The sequence below is a fragment of the Halichoerus grypus genome, chromosome X (genome assembly GCF_964656455.1).
Source record: "Halichoerus grypus chromosome X, mHalGry1.hap1.1, whole genome shotgun sequence".
Lineage (NCBI taxonomy): Eukaryota > Metazoa > Chordata > Mammalia > Carnivora > Phocidae > Halichoerus > Halichoerus grypus.
Genome location: NC_135727.1, coordinates 118821401 through 118839286, shown reverse-complemented (window position 1 = coordinate 118839286; position 17886 = coordinate 118821401). Strand labels below are relative to the sequence as shown.

The 17886-nt window shown below is 42.3% G+C and overlaps 1 protein-coding gene across 7 annotated transcripts in view; it reads left to right on the top strand.

Annotated features, from left to right (window-relative positions):
• REPS2 (RALBP1 associated Eps domain containing 2) overlaps positions 1 to 17886 on the top strand; it is a 219156-nt gene that overhangs the window by 182493 nt on the left and 18777 nt on the right. For all 7 annotated transcript variants that reach the window (XM_078064787.1, XM_078064785.1, XM_078064788.1 and 4 more), the window contains 3 exons: positions 3376 to 3459; positions 4589 to 4734; positions 14472 to 14577. In XM_078064787.1, the coding sequence (XP_077920913.1) occupies positions 3376 to 3459; positions 4589 to 4734; positions 14472 to 14577 (336 nt within the window). The remainder of the gene's footprint in view (positions 1 to 3375; positions 3460 to 4588; positions 4735 to 14471; positions 14578 to 17886) is intronic.

Below are 17886 nucleotides of genomic sequence, written 5' to 3'. Positions count from 1 at the left end.
GTCTGAAGAAATAGCAAAGAAATCTCCCCAGTTTGTTCTGCTTTTCAGCTGCTAAGCCTTACACTATTTTCCTGAGGGAAAGTGAAATAGTTTCTTGCAAAGAGGGGCTTTTGTATCTCTAAATCTCATCTTTAGTTGTTGGTGGTTTTTTTTTTTTTTTTTTAATACCACAATGCTAGTTTTCTTTCCTCATCTCTTTTCCTGGGATAATGTCTGGCTCTGGTGAAGCTCTGCCTTTCCAGGACCTTCGTGATTCCTGTGCTCCAGGCCCCTCACAAGATTTTACTCCTCTGAATGTTCCATGGATGGACCCATTTAGAATCAGTCATGGAGTGGGGAGGGGAGGTCTTGATGTTCCTCCCAAGGAGGTTGGTGGTGAGATTCCACCTCACATAGTGCCAAGGAGCTGTTTGTTCTTGGTTGTGGAGCTAGAAAACCTCAGCCTTTAGATCTGATTTCAGGAAGGTAAACCCATAAATGGAAAAAATTGTCAGGCACTTTTCACAACTGCTTTTTCATCCTTCCCAACTCCCACTCTATTGTCGTTTGGGTTTTTAGAGATGTTTAAGAGAAAGCAGAGGCAATGACAATAACCTTCTACTACTTTTGCTATGCTCGGAATCCTTGTTTTTGTTGAAAAGAGGGTCTCATTTATCATTTCCCTCAGTATTTCCACAAGAGGGAGACTGCTCGTCTCCTCAGGAAAGGGAGCATTAGGGCAAACACTTCTCTCTGCCTGATGATGGAGGGGAGCTGAGCAGGTGAAAGGCGAGACTGGTCCGTCACTCCTTTTCTCTCTGGCTGGCTGGCAGGATGTGGCAGTGCCTACCTGTGGTCCTGCAGGGGACTGCATGCATAGACTTGGGGCCAGAACATTTGTGTTCCAAGCAATAGATTTGCGGATGGAAGGCAAGAAGGGGCATCAGGTCCAAGCTGTGTTCTTCCGCACAGGTCAGGGGAAGCCCTGCGTTTGGGAGGTTGTTGGGCCCTCACTCAGCCATTAATAAAGCTGACATTGGGCCCGCAGATCTTTTTCTTTTCTTTCTTTCTTTCTTTTGAGAGAGAGAGAGTACACGTGAGAGTGGGGGGAGGGGCAGAGGGAGAGGGAGAGAGAATCCCAAGCAGGCTCCATGCTCAGCGAGGAGCCAGTTGCAGGGCTTGATCTCAGGACCCTGAGATCACGAGCTGAGCCGAAATCAAACTGAGCACTTAACCGACAGTGCTACCCAGGCACCCCTGGGCCTGCAGGTGTTGAAATATGACATCATTTGTCAGAACCCCCAGGGGAGGTGGGTGAACTCTTATATTCCCCATACTCTTGACGAGGAATGGCTCCCAGATAGCTTTGCACGGCTGTTGCCCGGGTGTTTCAAACTCAGTGTGCCTGAAAGTGAGCTCTCCTTACATCTGCTTCTCTCATGGTTCCTGCCTTGGGGATAGGCCTCTGAATTGTCATGGTGTCCTAAGCTGGTGGGTACTGGAGCTTCCTTTCTCACCATCCCCATGCACTGCCCCTCTAGGTGGCTGCACCCTGCTTATCACTCAGGTCTTAGCTGTGACATCACCTTCACCCAAGTCTTTGCTGACCCACATGGCCTGGGTGTTCCTGGAGCCCTCATACTTACTCACCAAAGTCTGAATTCCACTGAAGCATGTTTGCCCCATCATTTCTTTGCCTTTTCCACTAGACTTCAAGCTTCTTGTAAGAAAGGTCTAAGTATTGTTTATCTTGAATACCAGCTCTAGCATGGGGCCTGCCTGCAGTAGCTGGTCAATAAATATTTCTTGAATGAGTACCACTTGGGCCCAAGAGTACCTGAGGCTGTATAGCATAGTGGTCACAAGCCCACCATTGGAACCTGAGGCCTGGGTCCAGACCCTGCTGTTTGTGTGGTCTTGGGTGAGTTCCTCAACTTCTTGATCCTCAGTTTCTTCACCGATAGGACGGGGGTAATAACTATTTCTTAGGACTGTGATGATGAAATGCTTTCATTTATGCAGAACTCCTGGAGAACTGTGTGACACAGTGTTTGGTGTTTCAGATAAGTGTCGACAGCAGCAGCAATACAGTTATCCTTAATGGAAGGGAGAAGACCATAAGCAAAACTTGGAATGAGAAATCATGCATGTTGAGTGCCTGCATAATGGGTTTGAAGAGGTGGAGAGGTGGTTGGGAATCAAGGTTTCTAGCTAGGGCAATGCAAATGTAGGAGCAGATGGGATTGCTCTGGAAAAGAATGAATGGTGGTAGGAGGAATACGGTGGGAGAACCAAAGACAGAACCTTGAGAAATCCTATATCTGAGGGATAAGAGGAGTCAAAACAGGAAAGAGAGATAATGATTACCAGTAGGAGACTAGTTCATCAGATGCCAGGGACAGGAGTTTTAAAAGATAGGGGTGCTGTGCTGGGCAGAAGGCTTGGGAGAAAACTAGAAGAGGCAGCAAGAATCCAATAAATGGGGGAGCATTAGTGCCCTTGTCTGTTTCAGTAGAGGCAGAGGAAGGAAGAAGCCAGGCTCTGCAAGGAGTTAGAGAAGGCCAGGTTAGGGACAGAATGGACACCCCAAGGATGATTGTTGTGCTGCAGATGCATATTACTTTGTGGGTAGAGGACTGATGTCACTATAATGAAGAAGTCACGTTAGTTCATATGGAGGGTTTTTTCTTTGCATGTTAACACTTTGCATTGATGGCTAATAGCAGCTGCATGTAGCAGGCCTCCTGGAGACAGGGAGCAGCACATGGTGCCTGGTCTCCCTGTACTCTCCTGCTTGGTTCTCTGGCATCTGCTTGGTCTTGAAGTGCTTTGGGGGCAGTCCTCGCCAATCTTTGTGCATTTGTTCACTGATTCCATACCACTTGGCAGTCTCAACCCTTCTGTTTACTCCTTCCATCATGCTCTCCCACCCCTACATTTTTAAGGTAAAGAGTCATATCTCTTAGAGTGTTTTTCTTAGGTATTTAATGTTTTTTAAAGTTTCAGTTTTTTTTTTTATTATGGTTACTGTTTTTGTTAGTGCTTGGGTTAAAATTTTAGTTCATTTCCCAGCCCTTTTTTTTCAATAAGCATTATTTATTATTATTTTTTTAGTTTGAGCTTGTAAAACATTCGTTTTTAGCAATACCTATGTCTAGTTATAGACAACACTACCATGACTCCTTTTCCTAAGATTGAACAATGCTGGAAGGGGACATGGGAAGGAATGGCAGGGTCTAGAGAAGGTTTTCTCAAGGATCCAAAGACTTGACCATCCTTGGCTGCAAGTTGGTTTAAATCAGCTTCCACTTAGTGACATTTTCTAAGTGCTGTCCATTATATATTTAGGTGTTCATGTTTTTGCATTTTTATCTTCTCTGTGATATTTCACTACAGTCTGAACAAGCATCTGAGGCTGAAATACACCCCCAGCTGAACAGAGCCCCCTCTCAAGCTGCAGACAGTAGTCCAACAAAGAAGGTAAGGCCTGCGGGAAGGTGCCTCTGTGATGGCATTGTGAGCCCCTCCCCTGGGCTTCTGGTCTCTGTTTGCAGATCTGTTTTACTTTGGTTTCAGTGTCCTGACCTGAATGTTAATGATCCAGCTTTCCTAGAATTTGCGTTTTTTGTGAAGATTAGGGTGCTGATGATTCTTGGGCCTGACCTTGATGTCACTGACAGTTTGCACTTCCTCTTCAGCCTCCCAGCTAAACATGGCGGCCTTGCTTTTGGCAAGTTGAGGAGGGGTGGTGGAGAGGGCCAAGTGCCTTTGGCAGAACCCTTCATGCTACTGAGGCTCTAGGAGGGCCTCTGGTGGGGGGCGGGGTAGTCTGCCCTTCTTTGTCCATGTGCCACAGTCCCCTCTTGCATCTTGGTGTCTTCACCGTAGCCCACCAGTGTCACTGAGTCCCAGGTCACTTGCTCAGGAGGTGCCACTCACTTGTCGTGCTCTCTGTTCACCTTGTTACCCTCTCCTTGCTGCTCCCCATTTTTCTAAGGCCCTCCTCTGGTCAGAGCATGGGTCCTGGGCTTGGGAGCACAGAGGAGGAGGGGCCTCCCAGGAAGCAGGCTGGCTGTCTCCTTCCAGAAGACACTGTGGCCCTTGAGCTTGGCTTCATGTATGAATTGGGAGTGGAAGAATGAGGAGCAGATGACTGAGACCTTCACAAACTTCAAAACTTACAACATATTCCCACAAGACCCAAAGTGAGGCAAGAGCGAGCTTTGTCTTCAGTCAGAAAAGGCCTCATGGTGTGAGATGCACACAGCATTGAAAAAAGGGAGGGTGGGCAGGTGGGCCACTGGAATCTGATTCCTGGGTCTTTTCAGGTGCAAAAAGCGGTATAATAGGCTGCAAGCAGGGAAAGAAAAAAAAAAGGAAAAAAGAAAGGCCCCTAGAATCTGATGCCCATGTCCCCGCCCCCCTTCCCCCCTCCCCCATTCTCACGAAGCCATGAATCAGCTTTATATCCTCGGGTGTGGGGTTTGAACAGAGTGTGCATGCACCTGACCTGGGAATGGGCCTAGGAGGAACATGAGCACATGGGCATGATGGGGGAGCATTTCAGTTTTTAACTTTTGGGTTTTATTGTTTTGTATTTAATCCACAGGACATACCATATTCTCAGCCTCCATCAAAGCCCATCCGAAGGAAATTACGACCTGAAAACCCAGCTCCAGAAAGCCAAGAGCCTTCTAGCACTGTTGGCGGGCCAGCGTCGGCAGTGACCGGGAAACCCCACACAGCAGTCCAGAAGTAAGTACGTCACATCAGGGAGGTCAGAAACTACCTTTTCAATCTTCGTATGCATGTACATGTAAATCTGTTTATATTTATAGCCATGGCCATAGAAGGGTGTGATTTTATGGCTGTAGTTTGGCCTTCCTCCTCTCTGTGGTGGTACTGCAGGCTCCCAGTCACCTAGAAAGAGACGTTTTAAGCTATAGGACTTAACCTGAGCCAAGGGGCAAGCGAGTACAAAGCTGTGGTGTTTCGGTTTGGTTTGATTTCCTTCCCTTCCCTCCTCCTCTTCCTCTCCTTCCCCCCTCTTCCTTGTGCTGGGCCACGTTTTCCTAGGAAGAAGACAGTGATAAAAATGGCAGTTTCCCCTCTTTGCCTGTCTTATGCTGCCCCCCAGGGCAAATGGCTAGCTTCCTGACCCTCAGACCCAACTTTGAGTCGATGTGCTTGTGATTTTTTTTCATTCCCCATGAAAATTTTCTGTCGTCGATCATCTCAGAACAGAATGGTCACCTGTGGAGCCTCCAGAATATCTGTCTGACCGCCTGTAATAGACATTGGAGGGGGTGGCGGGGTGGGGGGCGTCTGTGGATAAGGCCAGGAATCAAGAGAATAATGCTCTGGACAAACCAATTTTCTACAGAGACTTTGGCTTTAAGAAAGGCTATCACTCGCCTCAGTTTCCCTGTAGTGAAATTGAGCGAGGTGTTGAGGGCAGAAACCTACTACTGTGCGTGACTTCACAAGTGAACTCGACTGGTCAGTAACGTCAGTGCTCAAGATAAGCCCTGTGACACTGCTCTCAGGGCCTTGCTGATCCCAGGGGCTGCTGTGGGTTTCTCCTGCTTACGCTGTTGTAGAAAAAGGAGCAACAGGTTCTGTGGGTGCAACTTGCCTCTGAAACCAAAACCCCATTGTGAATCTGTGTAGCACTCTTCAGATGATGGTTTTGTTGTCTGTTTTTCCAAATAGACAGTTCCCTGGTGGTATCAGTGCATAAAGGAAATCTGTTTTGTCCTTAATGGCCCCTGAGAGCTTTGATCATCTTTCCACCACTGTCAAGCCTGGGGGATGGATCCCTGTCAGGGACACAGATGGCTAAACTTGCTTCCATGTGCCACCCTGGCTTTCCACTGGGTCTCTGCTTCACATTACTGCTGGTCAGTCAGTGGTGCTTACGGCACCCCCCGCTCCACCGACTGGATGGAGGGCAGCTGGTGGAGCTCACGCAGAGGTCTTTTTCAGTTTCTTTCCTTCGTCTTTTTTTTTAAACAGTTTTATTGAGATATAATTCATATAGCATACATTTCACCCTTTTACGTGTACAGTTCAGTGGTTTTTAGTATATGCACAAAGTTGTTCAACTGCTGTCACAAACTAATTTTAGAACATTTTCATCACCCCCAAAAGAAATTCTGTGCTGATGAGCAGTCACTTTCCATTCCCTGTCCATGTCCCAGGCAACCACTAATCTACTTTCTGTCTTTATAGGTTTGCCTGTTCTGGCCATTTCATGTAGATGGGACCATGCAACATGTGGTCTTCTGTGGCTGGCTTTTTTTCAGTTCACATAATGTGTTCAAGGTTTATCCATGTTGTAGCATGAATCAGTACTTGATTCCTTTTTATTGCTAAATAATGTCCCATTGTATGGATATACCACATTTTATTTATCTTCTCATCACTTGATGGACATTTGGGTTGTTCCCACTTTGAAGCTATAAAGAATAATGCTGGTATACTATGTCTATACAAGTTTTAGTGTGGGCTTATGTTTTCATTTGTCTTGAGTATGTACCTAGGAGTGGAATTGCTAGGTCATATGGTCACTCTATATTTAATATTTTGAGGACTTGCCAAACTGTTTTCCACAGTGGCTGCAGCATTTTACAGTCCTCCCAGTAACATATGAGAGTTCCAATTTCTCCTGTTTTTTTTTAATAAAGATTTTATTTATTTATTTGACACACAGAGATAGAGAGAGAGCACAAGCAGGCGGAGCAGAAGAGGGAGAGGGAGAAGCAGGCTCCCAGCTGAGCAGGGAGCCCGATGCAGGGCTCGATCCCAGGACCCTGGGATCATGACCTGAGCTGAAGGCAGACGCTTAACTGACTGAGCCACCCAGGCGCCCCTTGTTGTTACCTTTTTAAAAAAATTATTACAGCCATCCTGGTGGGTGTGAAGGGGTATCTCATTGTGTTTTTGATTGCATTTCCCTAATGGCTAATGATGTTGAGCATCTTTTCATGTGCTTATTGGCCATTTGTTTATCTTTTTCGGAAAAATGTCTGTTCAGATCCTTTGCCCTTTCCTGCTTGGATTATTTATCTTTTTATTTTGAGTTATGAGTTCTTGACCTATGCTGGATACAAGTCCCTTGCCAGATGTATGCTTTGCAAGTATTTTCTCCCATTCTATAGGTTGTCATTTCACTTTCTTGATGGTGTCATTCGTAGCACAAAAGTTTTTAATATTGACGGGGTCCAGTTTATTTTTTTTCTTTTGTTACTTGTGCTTTTGGTGTCAGAGCTTGAAAACCACTGCCTAACCCAAGTTCATGAAGATTTTTTCCTGTGTTTGCTTCTATAGGTTTTATAGTTTTAGCTCTTACATTGAAACCCATGGTTAATTTTGAGTTCATGTTTGTGTATAGTGTGAGGAAGGGGCCCAACTTCATTCTTTTGCATATAGATATACAGTTGTCCCTGAATTGTTTGTTGAAAGGAGATATTTTCTTTTATCTGCCTGTTTAGTGACTGTCCCTCATTGTGATACTCTCTCACTAGTTAGGTGACCACATGGTGTCAGACCGAGAGAGGCTAGCGACCACAGCAACACAAATAGTGCTGTAAATGTCGGATGTAAGCTTTGGGTCAGGGAATTTCGTACAACTTGTTTTAGTTCGTAGACTACTTTATTTTGGGTTGATAAGAAGCAACTTAGCATTCATCATTTTTTAAGCCCTGGAGAGAGAGCCAGCCAGACACATGATCGTTAGTCTGTATAGTTCTTTCTCACCCAGGGTTCTGGGAAACAATGAAACTCTGATGCCCTTACACATCCATTGTCTGTGGGATCTTAACTTCTCTCCTATGCATGTAGAGTGGTCTTTACTGTGTATTGTTTTGGGGAAATTTGAGAAAAGAGTCACAAATAATTTTCTTAATTATCTAACAACACTGGTTAAGAAAGGCCAAAAAAATAAACTAGTTGGAAAATGGTCATCCTCTCTTTGGGAAATGAACGTCAGAACTGAACTATTGTTAAGAAACAAAATCTCTTTCAGATATCGTCATTGTCTATTTCATTTAGGGCAAAGGAAAAATAAAATAGTCTCTCCAAGTGAGCTGCTGAGTCCAGATTATAACTAATAAACAACTGTTGGATTGTGTCAAAATTACTAAGCTGCTTGTAAGGACAAAAGTAGGTTTTTTAAAGAAATAATTTGGCTTACTTGGTTTCCCCTCACATCTTGTGCATCTAGTAAAGATGGACTTTGGGAAAATAGAATGGTTTGAACAGTTTAGAGAGAGAGGATGTTGTATAACAGTACTACGACTGAAACTGTGCCCGCCTCCCTGGCTTTTGCTCTTCTCTGTAACCCCGGGAAGTGTCCTGGACCACCCCAGGGCATGCCCAGCAGCCAGCGTGGCAGTGTCTGCTTGCCTGCATGACATCCTCAGTGTGCTTGGGAGTCTGTTTTCCTTCCTGCTTCATGGCTGGCAGTACTGGAATGTCTGTGGGGTTGATGAGTGGCATCCCTAATGAAAACCTGCCATTTCCAAGTAGAGAAAAGGCAATACAAGTTCAATTCTTAGAAGCTGTGCTCATAATTCCTTGGGAGAAATCAGGGCTCAGGTTGAAGGCTAAGATTTTTCTCATCTAGAGACCCCAGTTTATATTCTTTCAAATATTGGTTCAGCTGCTTGAATGAAACCCAGGCAACAAGCACTCAAATAACATAGAAATTGACTTCTTTCTTGTATAAAAGTCTGAGTTGGTGAGTGGTCCCAAAGCATAGAGTAGCTCCGTGCAGGAACCCAGGTGCCTGCCCATATTCTTATTCTAGATCCCCATGGGGGTTGCCTTTATCCCTGTGGTTGAAGATGGCTCCCTAACATGTTCACATTCTGGGCCCCAGAGAGGGGGAAGGAACAAATAGAGAGAAAACAGACTACTTTTAAGGATATGACTCAGAAGTGGCATCTCTGATCCCTTTGGCCCAAACTTAGTCATATGGCCTTACCTACCTGCAAGAGAGACAGGGAGATGTAGTTTCTAGTTGGAGGGCCACTCAAACTGAGAATAATAGGCTACTGCATATAAGAAGGCGCAAGAACAGGTTTTGGAGGATAGTCTGCCACAAAACCTTGAGTGGACAGTGCCTCACAGTGTTGCAGTTGTGAATTGATAGATAGCATGACACACAATAGAATGAGACAAAATAAATGTCTACTTAAGTGTTACTCCTTCATTTTCCTCCCTGGAAACCAGGCCAGTTAGAGCGCAATCTGGAACAGTGAGTAAAAATACTGGGAGGACCTGAAGAGAGAAACTCCGGAGGCAACTCTTAAGAGGGTGATGCAGGTTAAATGCTTTCCTGACCCCTTCAGAGGTATTCTGGGCTTGATCCTATCTTTGTGTTATTTACGGCTCCTTTGGTAGCAAATAATAAAAAGCGACTTGAGGTAGCAAAATATACTCTTTATTATAAGGATATAGGGGTGATTCAGGGAAATCAGTGGCAGGAGTGGATTGGAAGAGAAGATTGCAAACCTTCTGGGGCTCATTCTGATGCCTCTCAGTTTTCTTAAGGTGTTTTTGACATTTTTATCTACAAAGACTTCTCAAGCACCTTCCACTCCAGAGATTACATTCTCACTGTGCTGGGCCCAGGCTGAACTGAAATATTAGCCATAACTCAAGTCCTTCGGAGGGAGAATCTGGTCAGCTCGGCATGGGCCAGCATCCATTCAAGTGTCAAAATAGAGGTGAGGGTTTTCTTGAGACAACTAGAACTCCCTGCCAGGGGCCCATCCCTGTGGAGGAGGTGGAAGGAGATGGAGCCAGTTCCTAAAGGAGGAGGAAACTGTTAGGAGCTGGACACACATAGAGTAGTAGTAGTGTAAGGAGGGGCATCAAGTTCTGATCAACTTTTTTTTTTAAACCTTTTATTTTGATATAATTACAGATTCACAGGAAATTACAACAACAGTGCAGAGCGGTCCTGTGGATCTTTTACCTAGTTTCTCTTAATGATTACATTTTACCTAACTATAGTACAATATCAAAACGAGGCAACTGACATTGGGACAGCATATGTATTGTTCCATGCCGTTTAATCACATGTGTAGAGTCTTGTAACTGCCACTGTAATCAAGGTACAGAAATCAGACCTACCCTCTCCTCGCCATTCCTTACCCCTGGCAACCACTGATCTGTTTCCCATCTCTAGAATTTTTTCATTTTGAGAATGTTATATAAATAGAATCACACAGCATGATCTTCTGAGTTTGGCTTTTTTCACTTGGCACAGTTCCTTGACATCCAAGTTACATATCTCAATCAGCACTGCTAAGCAGTATTCTGTGGTATGGATGTGCCATAGTCTCTTGAGCCATTCACTTGTTGAGAGATGTTTTGGTTGTGTCTAGTTGTTGAGCATTATAAATAAAGTGACTGTGAGCATCTTGTGTACAGGTTCTTGTGTGTGCATAAATTTTCGTTTCTCTGGTATAAATGTCCAAGAGTGTGATTGCTGGGTTGTGTGCGGAGTGTATGTTTAGTTTTAAAAGAAACTGCCAAGTTGTTTTCCAAAATGGCTGTACCATTTTACATTTCCACCAGCAATGTATGACAGATGCAGTTTCTCCACATCCTCACCAGCATTTGGTTTTGTCACTATTTTTTTATTTTAGCTGTTCAAATACGTGGGTCGTTCTATCCTATCATGGTCTTAATTTGCATTTCCCTAATGGCTAATGATGTTGAATGTCTTTTCATGTGTATATTTACCATCATATATCCTCTTTGGTAACATGTCTCTTCATGTCCTTTGCCCATTTTCTAATTGAATTGTTTTTTTGCTGTTGAGATTTGAGAGTTCTTTTTATATATTTTAAATACATATCAATTGTCAGGAATGTGGTTTGCAAATATTTTCTCTCAGTCTATAGCTTGTCATTTCATCCTCTTAACAGTCATTTGCAATACAAAAGTTTTTAAAATTTTGAAGAAGCCCAACTTATTTTTTTTCTTTTATGGATTGTGCTTTTGTTGTTACATCTAAAAACTCTTCACGAACAAGCCCTTGGTCCTGAAGATTTTCTCTCATGTTTTATTCTAAAAGTTATATAATTTTACACTTTATATTTAAGTTGCTTGATCCATTTTGTGTTGTTTTATGTAAGATCTGGGTCAGGGTTCTTGGCCTGTGGATGTTGAATTGCTTCGGCGCTGTTGGTTGAAAAGGTTATTCTTGGGATGCCAGCGTGGCTCAGTTGGTTGGGTGTCTGACTCTTGGTTTTGGCTCAGGTCATGATCTCATGGGCGGTGGGATTGAGCCCTGCATTGGGCTCCCCACTCTGCGCTCAGCAGTTTGGGAGGTTGCGGTTGAAAGATTCTCTCCCTCTGCCCCACCCCCCAGTCAGGCACGCTCTCTCTCTCTCTAAAAATAAAATAAATCTTAAAAAAAAAAAAGAAAAAGCTGTTCTTGCTCCATTGACTTGCTTTTGCACCTCTGTCAGAAGTAAGTTGTCTGTACTAGTGTGAGTGTGTTTCTGGGTTCTCTGTTCTGTTCCACTGATCGATGTGTGTTTCCCTCTGCCTGTTAATCCACACAGTCTTGATTACTGTCTTCATTACTTATTTACTTGATTACTATAGCTATATAATAAAATGTCTTCTATTTCTCCCACTTTTATTACAATTTTTCAAAGTTGTTTTAGGTATTCTAATTCCTCTAACTTTCCATATAAATTTTAGAATAATTTTGTCTTGATCCACAAAAATTCTTGCTGAGATTTCAATACGAATTGTGCTAAACCTTTGGCGCACCTCAGTGGCTCAGTTGGTTAAGCATTTGCTTTCAGCTCAGGTCATGATCCTGGGGTCCTGGGACCAAGTGCCCATGGGGCTCCCTGCTCAGCAGGGAGCCTGCTTCTCCATCTCCCTCTGCCCGCCGCCCCGCCCCCCCCCGGCTTGTGTTCTTCTTGCATGTCTCTTTCTCTCTCAAATAAATAAATAAATAAATAAATAAATAATCTAAAAATTTTTTTAAAAAGGAATTGTCTTAAACCTTTATATCAGTCTGAGGAGATTTGGCATCTTTACTATTTTGAGTCATTCAATCCATGAACATGATAAATATTTCTCTGTTTTGATCCTATTTTTCATTACTGTTGTATAGTTTTCAGCATGTAAATCTTGTGTATGTTTTCATATATCTAAGAACTTCAGTTTGAAGCTTTGTAAATGATACTGTATTTTTTATTTTTTCCCAAGTATTCAATGTTAGTGTATCAAAATTCTATTGATTTTTTAAAAAGATTATCTATTTATCTGAGAGAGATAGAGAGGGAGGGAGGGAGAGGAGCAGAGGAAGAGGGACAAGCAGACTCCACCCTGAGTGCAGAGCCCAATGCCGGGCTCGATCCCACAACCCAGAGATCATGACCTGAGCCAAAATCAAAAGCCGGATGCTTAACTGACTGAGCCACCCAAGCGCCCCCGTTCTTTTGATTTTTGTATGTTAATCTTCTCTCCTCAAAACTCATTTTTATTAGTTCGGAGAATTTTTTTATAGATTCCTTGGAATTTTCTATGTAGGCCATCATGTCATCTGCAGATAGGGACAGTTTCATTCTTTTCAATATGTGTGCCTTTTATTTCCTTTTCTTGCATTACTGTGTTGGCTAGGACTTCTAGCACTGTGTTGAAAATAGTAATGAAAGTAGAAATCCTTGCTTTGTTCCTCATCTCAGGGGGGGAAGCATTCAGTTTTTCATTATGTATGATGTCAGCTGTAGTTTTTTGGTAGAAGTTCTTCATCAAGTTGGACAAGTTGGCCTCTATTCAGTTTTCTGAGAGTTTTTGTCATGAATGGTTATTGAGTTTTATCAGGTGATTTTTCTATATCAGTTGATATGTGATTTTTTTTCTTTCATCTGTTAGGATGGTGGATTGCTCTGATTGACTTTTGAATATCGAATCAGCCTTCCATCTCTGGAATAAAGCTCTCTTGGTCATGGTGTATAAGTTTTTAATACATTGCTAAATTCTATTTGTTAATATTTTGTTAAAGATTTTGCAGATATCTATGTCCAGGAGAGATATTGTGTCTAATTTATATCTTGCTAGGCTGCCCCTTTCCAAGTCATTTGACTAGAGAGAGCAGTATTTGGGTCGGGGGAGGCTTTTTATTGTCTGCCCTTATTGACATTTATGGATTGCTGACTACTCCACCATCCAGTCTGGGATATATGAAGCAAAAAAGAAAACCCAGGGAATTCACTGCTATGTGTTTCCCTGAGTACTGAGTTCCTGGACTGGTTTGCCTTCTTCACTCCACTTTTTGGAGTAATCTTATGTTTGTCTTATATATTATGTCCAGGATTTTAACTGTAGTTGGTGGGGTAGAGAGAAGTATGTCTACTCCACATTGTCCTGAAACTGGAAATCCAATCCTTATCTTTCTGAAAGTAGATTTTAAATCCTCTTCCCTGCCTATTTATGGATGAAAAAATTAATCTTTCAACTTCTTGGGGAACGGAGTATGCCTTCTGCAGATTAGCAGAGTGGGTAGCATAGTGTATATTCTCAGTGAATATTAATCATCTCCACAATGGTCACTATGCATTCCGGTTAAGTTGCCCTGGCATAGAACCTACGTCTCACAGGTTGCACATATGTCTGTTTTCCTAGGGGAACTTAAATTGCCCTTTTGCTCTGAGAATTCAGTGTTTTTTGCTGTGGGATATAAGGCTGTAGGTTATACCATCGTGTTGATATATCATCCCAACTGTAGACAGCTTTGAGGGAGAAAGAGGGTTCTAAGAATAATTAGGGCCAGTCAAGCAGTGTAAGCAGAGACTGTAACGGGCAAAGTGGAACATATGGTCACCCTAGTTATACCTGCTCTGTGAATTTACTGTTGACTTAATTTGGCAATAGTGGTATTAAAACATTTTCTCAAGTGCCACAGATGTATGCTGGTATATGCACATGCCTGAGCATACTCACACACATAGACACACTCAAGCATTCATGCCTAATAATAAAGAAATGAAGGAGAGTTGTATAGGCCGGCTAAGTTAATGTAGGATTTTTCCTAAAGAGAATGTTCTTCTATTCATTTCCTTCAGACTTGTCCACAGGGGCCACCCGCAGGTCTTTTAAAAATGCCATTAAGGCTTACACAAAAAGGGCATTCTAGTTAATGTGGTTTGTCAGGAAGAAATACTTATTAAAATGTCTTGGAATAAATGGAATGTGGAGTTTGAAAAGGTCCAATTCACAGCTTGTCTTTCAAGTTATAAAATGGGAAGTACTTCAGGTGTAAATAATTCATCCGGACAAATTTGTTTCATTTGGTGTGTGTCTGCCTGCCTGCCTGTGAATATATGATTTTCTTTTTGGAGCCCTGTGACATTAGCCCCTTGTTAGTTGAGCACTTCTCATGAATCAGTGTTCTGACCCACAAGGGTCCGGACCTCTGAGTTCTATTTCCCTGAACTGTTTGTACTTTTTTATAGACAGTCTTCCAAACAGAAGAAGGCTATTCAAACTGCTATCCGCAAAAATAAAGAGGCAAATGCAGTGCTGGCCCGGCTGAACAGTGAACTTCAACAGCAGCTCAAGGTAAGGAGCTTCCCGAAATTGGATTACTAGGCTTTTCATCTGGTGGTTTTGTTTTGACCATTGGCTGAGCACCTGGTTCCATTCCTGTTGGTAAGACTTGCATCTTTGTTCTCAAACCTCTTTTGGAAGGCAGAGAATTGCTGCACTTAAGTTTCATGGGTTGGTTCTTGTATGTTTAGAGGAAGACTAGCAACTTGAATATGCAGGCTACATATTGTTTATTAGTGACTAGGACAGAGAATCTATTACAAAGGCTGTCTGAAGCATTCTTCATTCCCGAAAGCTTCTGGACAAGCCCTTGATTGTTTAGATCCTCCCTGAATATACTTACGTATATACTTATGTAGGTGGAGGAGGGTAGCCCTGATACTATCAAAGGCCCGACCCCTCCGGCGGGCAAATGGTTCCATATCACCTTCTCAAGAACATCACCTCTCTCCTTACCACCTCTTTCTCTTCACCATTCATCTCCCCTGTTTTGGTTTTCTGGGACTGCCATAACAAAGTACTACAACCTTGGTGGCTGAAAGTACCAGAAATCACTTCTCACAACTCTGGCGGCTAGAAGTCTGAAATCAAGGTGTCAGCAGAGCCGTGCTCTGTCTCTGAAGGCTCTAGGGGAGAATCCTTCTTCTTTCTTCCCAGCTTCTAGTGGTGGCTGGCAATCCTGGGCGTTCCTTGGCTTCCAGATGTGTCATTCCAGTATCTGTCTTCACTGTCACATGGTCTTCTCTCTGGGTCTCTCTGTGTCTGTGTCCAAATTCCTCTTCTTATTTAAGTGTTCTCTTCTTATAGGGACACTAGTCATTGAATTAAGGCCTGCCCTAGTTTAGCATAACTGCATTTTAATTAAATTACATCCACAAAGGTCCTATTTCTCTATGAGGTCACATTTACAGATGCTGGGAGTTAGGACTTAAGCATATCATTTTGGGGGACACAGTTCTACCTACTGCATCCCCTGATTCTCTACTGCATCATTCCCATCCACATAAACGTGCTCCAGTATTGTCCATTATCTTGACTTCACATCCTTCTTCAATTGCAGCCCCCTCTCTCTGCTCTCCTTCCCAGCTAGGTTTCTTAGGAGTTGTTTTCATTTACTCTCCTTCCTCACCAACAGCTTTCTCTCTCTCCACTTCAATGTGGCTTTGCTCTGCTCCATTCACATCCCTCCTACAACCAAATCCAATGGGCCAGTTTCAATGTTACTCGAATTTTCAGAATTCTACACAATTGGCCATTGTCTCCTCTGAAATGGCCTTTCTCACTGGCTTTTGGACTACTATACTTTTTTCCTGTTCCTTCCACTACCTCCCTCTCTCCCTCCTTCCCTCCCTTCCTGGTGCTTCTTCCTTAGCATTCTGTGCTATTTCTTCCTTCTTTGATTTCTCTTTTATTACTCCCCCTTTGCCCCAGTATTTTATTATGAACATTTTTAAGCATACAAGAAAGGTGAAAGAATCCTATGGTAAATACTTTTATAGCCACCTCTTTTAACATTTTACTATACTTGTTTTATCACATATCTACCCCTCTGTTCCTCATTCTACCTTATTTTTAACATGTTTTTCAGTAAATTGCAGACATCTATATGCATCCCCTAAATATTGCAACATGCAGATCAGTAACTAGAGTTCAGTATTTTTACAGGTTTTTCTGATGATGTAAGTTTTACATAGAATGAATGCACAGATGCTAAGTGTGCCATTTGCTGAATTTTTACAAATGCATATACTTATGGAACCCAAACCCCTATCAAGATATAGAACATTACCATCATCCTACGAGGCTCCCTCATGCTCCTTCCCTGTCAGTTCCTGCCCCCCACACACAGAGGCAACCACTGTTCTGACTTTGTTATGTCATAGTGTTGTTTATTCTGTAACTTTATATAAATGGTGTTCCTTAACACGTACTTTTATGTAAAGCTTATTTCACTTAGTATTACATTTTTGAGATTCATTGATAATGCATGTGTCAGTAATCCATTCCTTTTTACTGCTGGATAGTATTCCATTGAGTGATTATTCTGCAATTTCGTTATCAGTTCTTCTATTAATAGACATGTGAGCTGTTGCTAGTTTTTGGCTATTTTGAAGAAAACCACATTCTTGAATAAGTCTTTGTGTGGAAATATGTCCTCATTTCTCTTGGGGAAGTACCTAAGATTTGGATTAGTAGGTAATGTGGCGAACATATGTGATTAGTTTTATTAGAAACTGCTAAAGCTTGGGGCGCCTGGGTGGCTCAGTCAGTGAAGCGTCTGCCCTTTGGCTCAGGTCATGATCTCAGGGTCCTGGGATCGAGCCCCACGTCGGGCTCTCTGCTCAGCGGGGAGCCCGCTTCTTCCTTTCCCTCTGCCTGCCGCTCCCCCTGCTTGTGCTCTCACTCTCTCTCTCTCTCGTCTCTCTCTCCCTCTGTCAAATAAATAAATAAAATCTTTAAAACGAAAAAAGAAAAGAAACTGCTAGAGCTTTTCCCAAAGTGGTTGTAGCATTTTGCACTCCTCCCACTAGAGCGTGAGAGTTCCTGTTATTCCACATCCTTGCCAACATTTGGTGGTGGTCTTTTAATTTTTGTTTATCCTGTGGTGATTTAGTTTTTATTTTGCATCTCCTTGATGCTTAATTTTGCTGAGCATTTTTTATTACAATTACTTACCTTTCATATATTTTATTTTATGAAGTGTTCAAAGTATCTGGCCATTTAAAAAATCATTTTTTGTCGTCTTTTGTGGCATTGTAAGTAGATGCTTTTTATATTATCTTGGTTACTAGTCCTTTGTCAGATACCTGTTTTATAAATGTTTTCTTCCAGTCTTTCATTTTCTTAACTGTATCTTTTCAAGAACAGATATTTTTAACTTTTAAACAGTCTAATTTATCGGGTTTTTTTCTCTTATGGTTCTTATTTTCTTCTTATATAAGGAAACTGCCTACATCTAAATTATGAAGATAGTCTCCTATGTTTTCTTTTAAAGCCATTATTGTTTTAGCTTTTGCATTTAGGTCTTAAGTTACTTTTTTAAACCACTTTATTGAGGTATGATTGATACACAAAAAACGATGCATATTTAATGTATGCAATGTGATACATACAGTTGGAAGATAATTATATATCCATGGACCCATCACCACAATTTATGCCATAAAACTATTCATCACATCTAAAAGTTTCCTTCCCCTCTTATTATTATCATCATTATTATTTTGTGAACATGACAAGAACACTTAACATAAGATCTGCCCTCTTGGCAAATTTTTAATTATACACTACAGTATACTTCATTGTAGGCACTATGCTGTA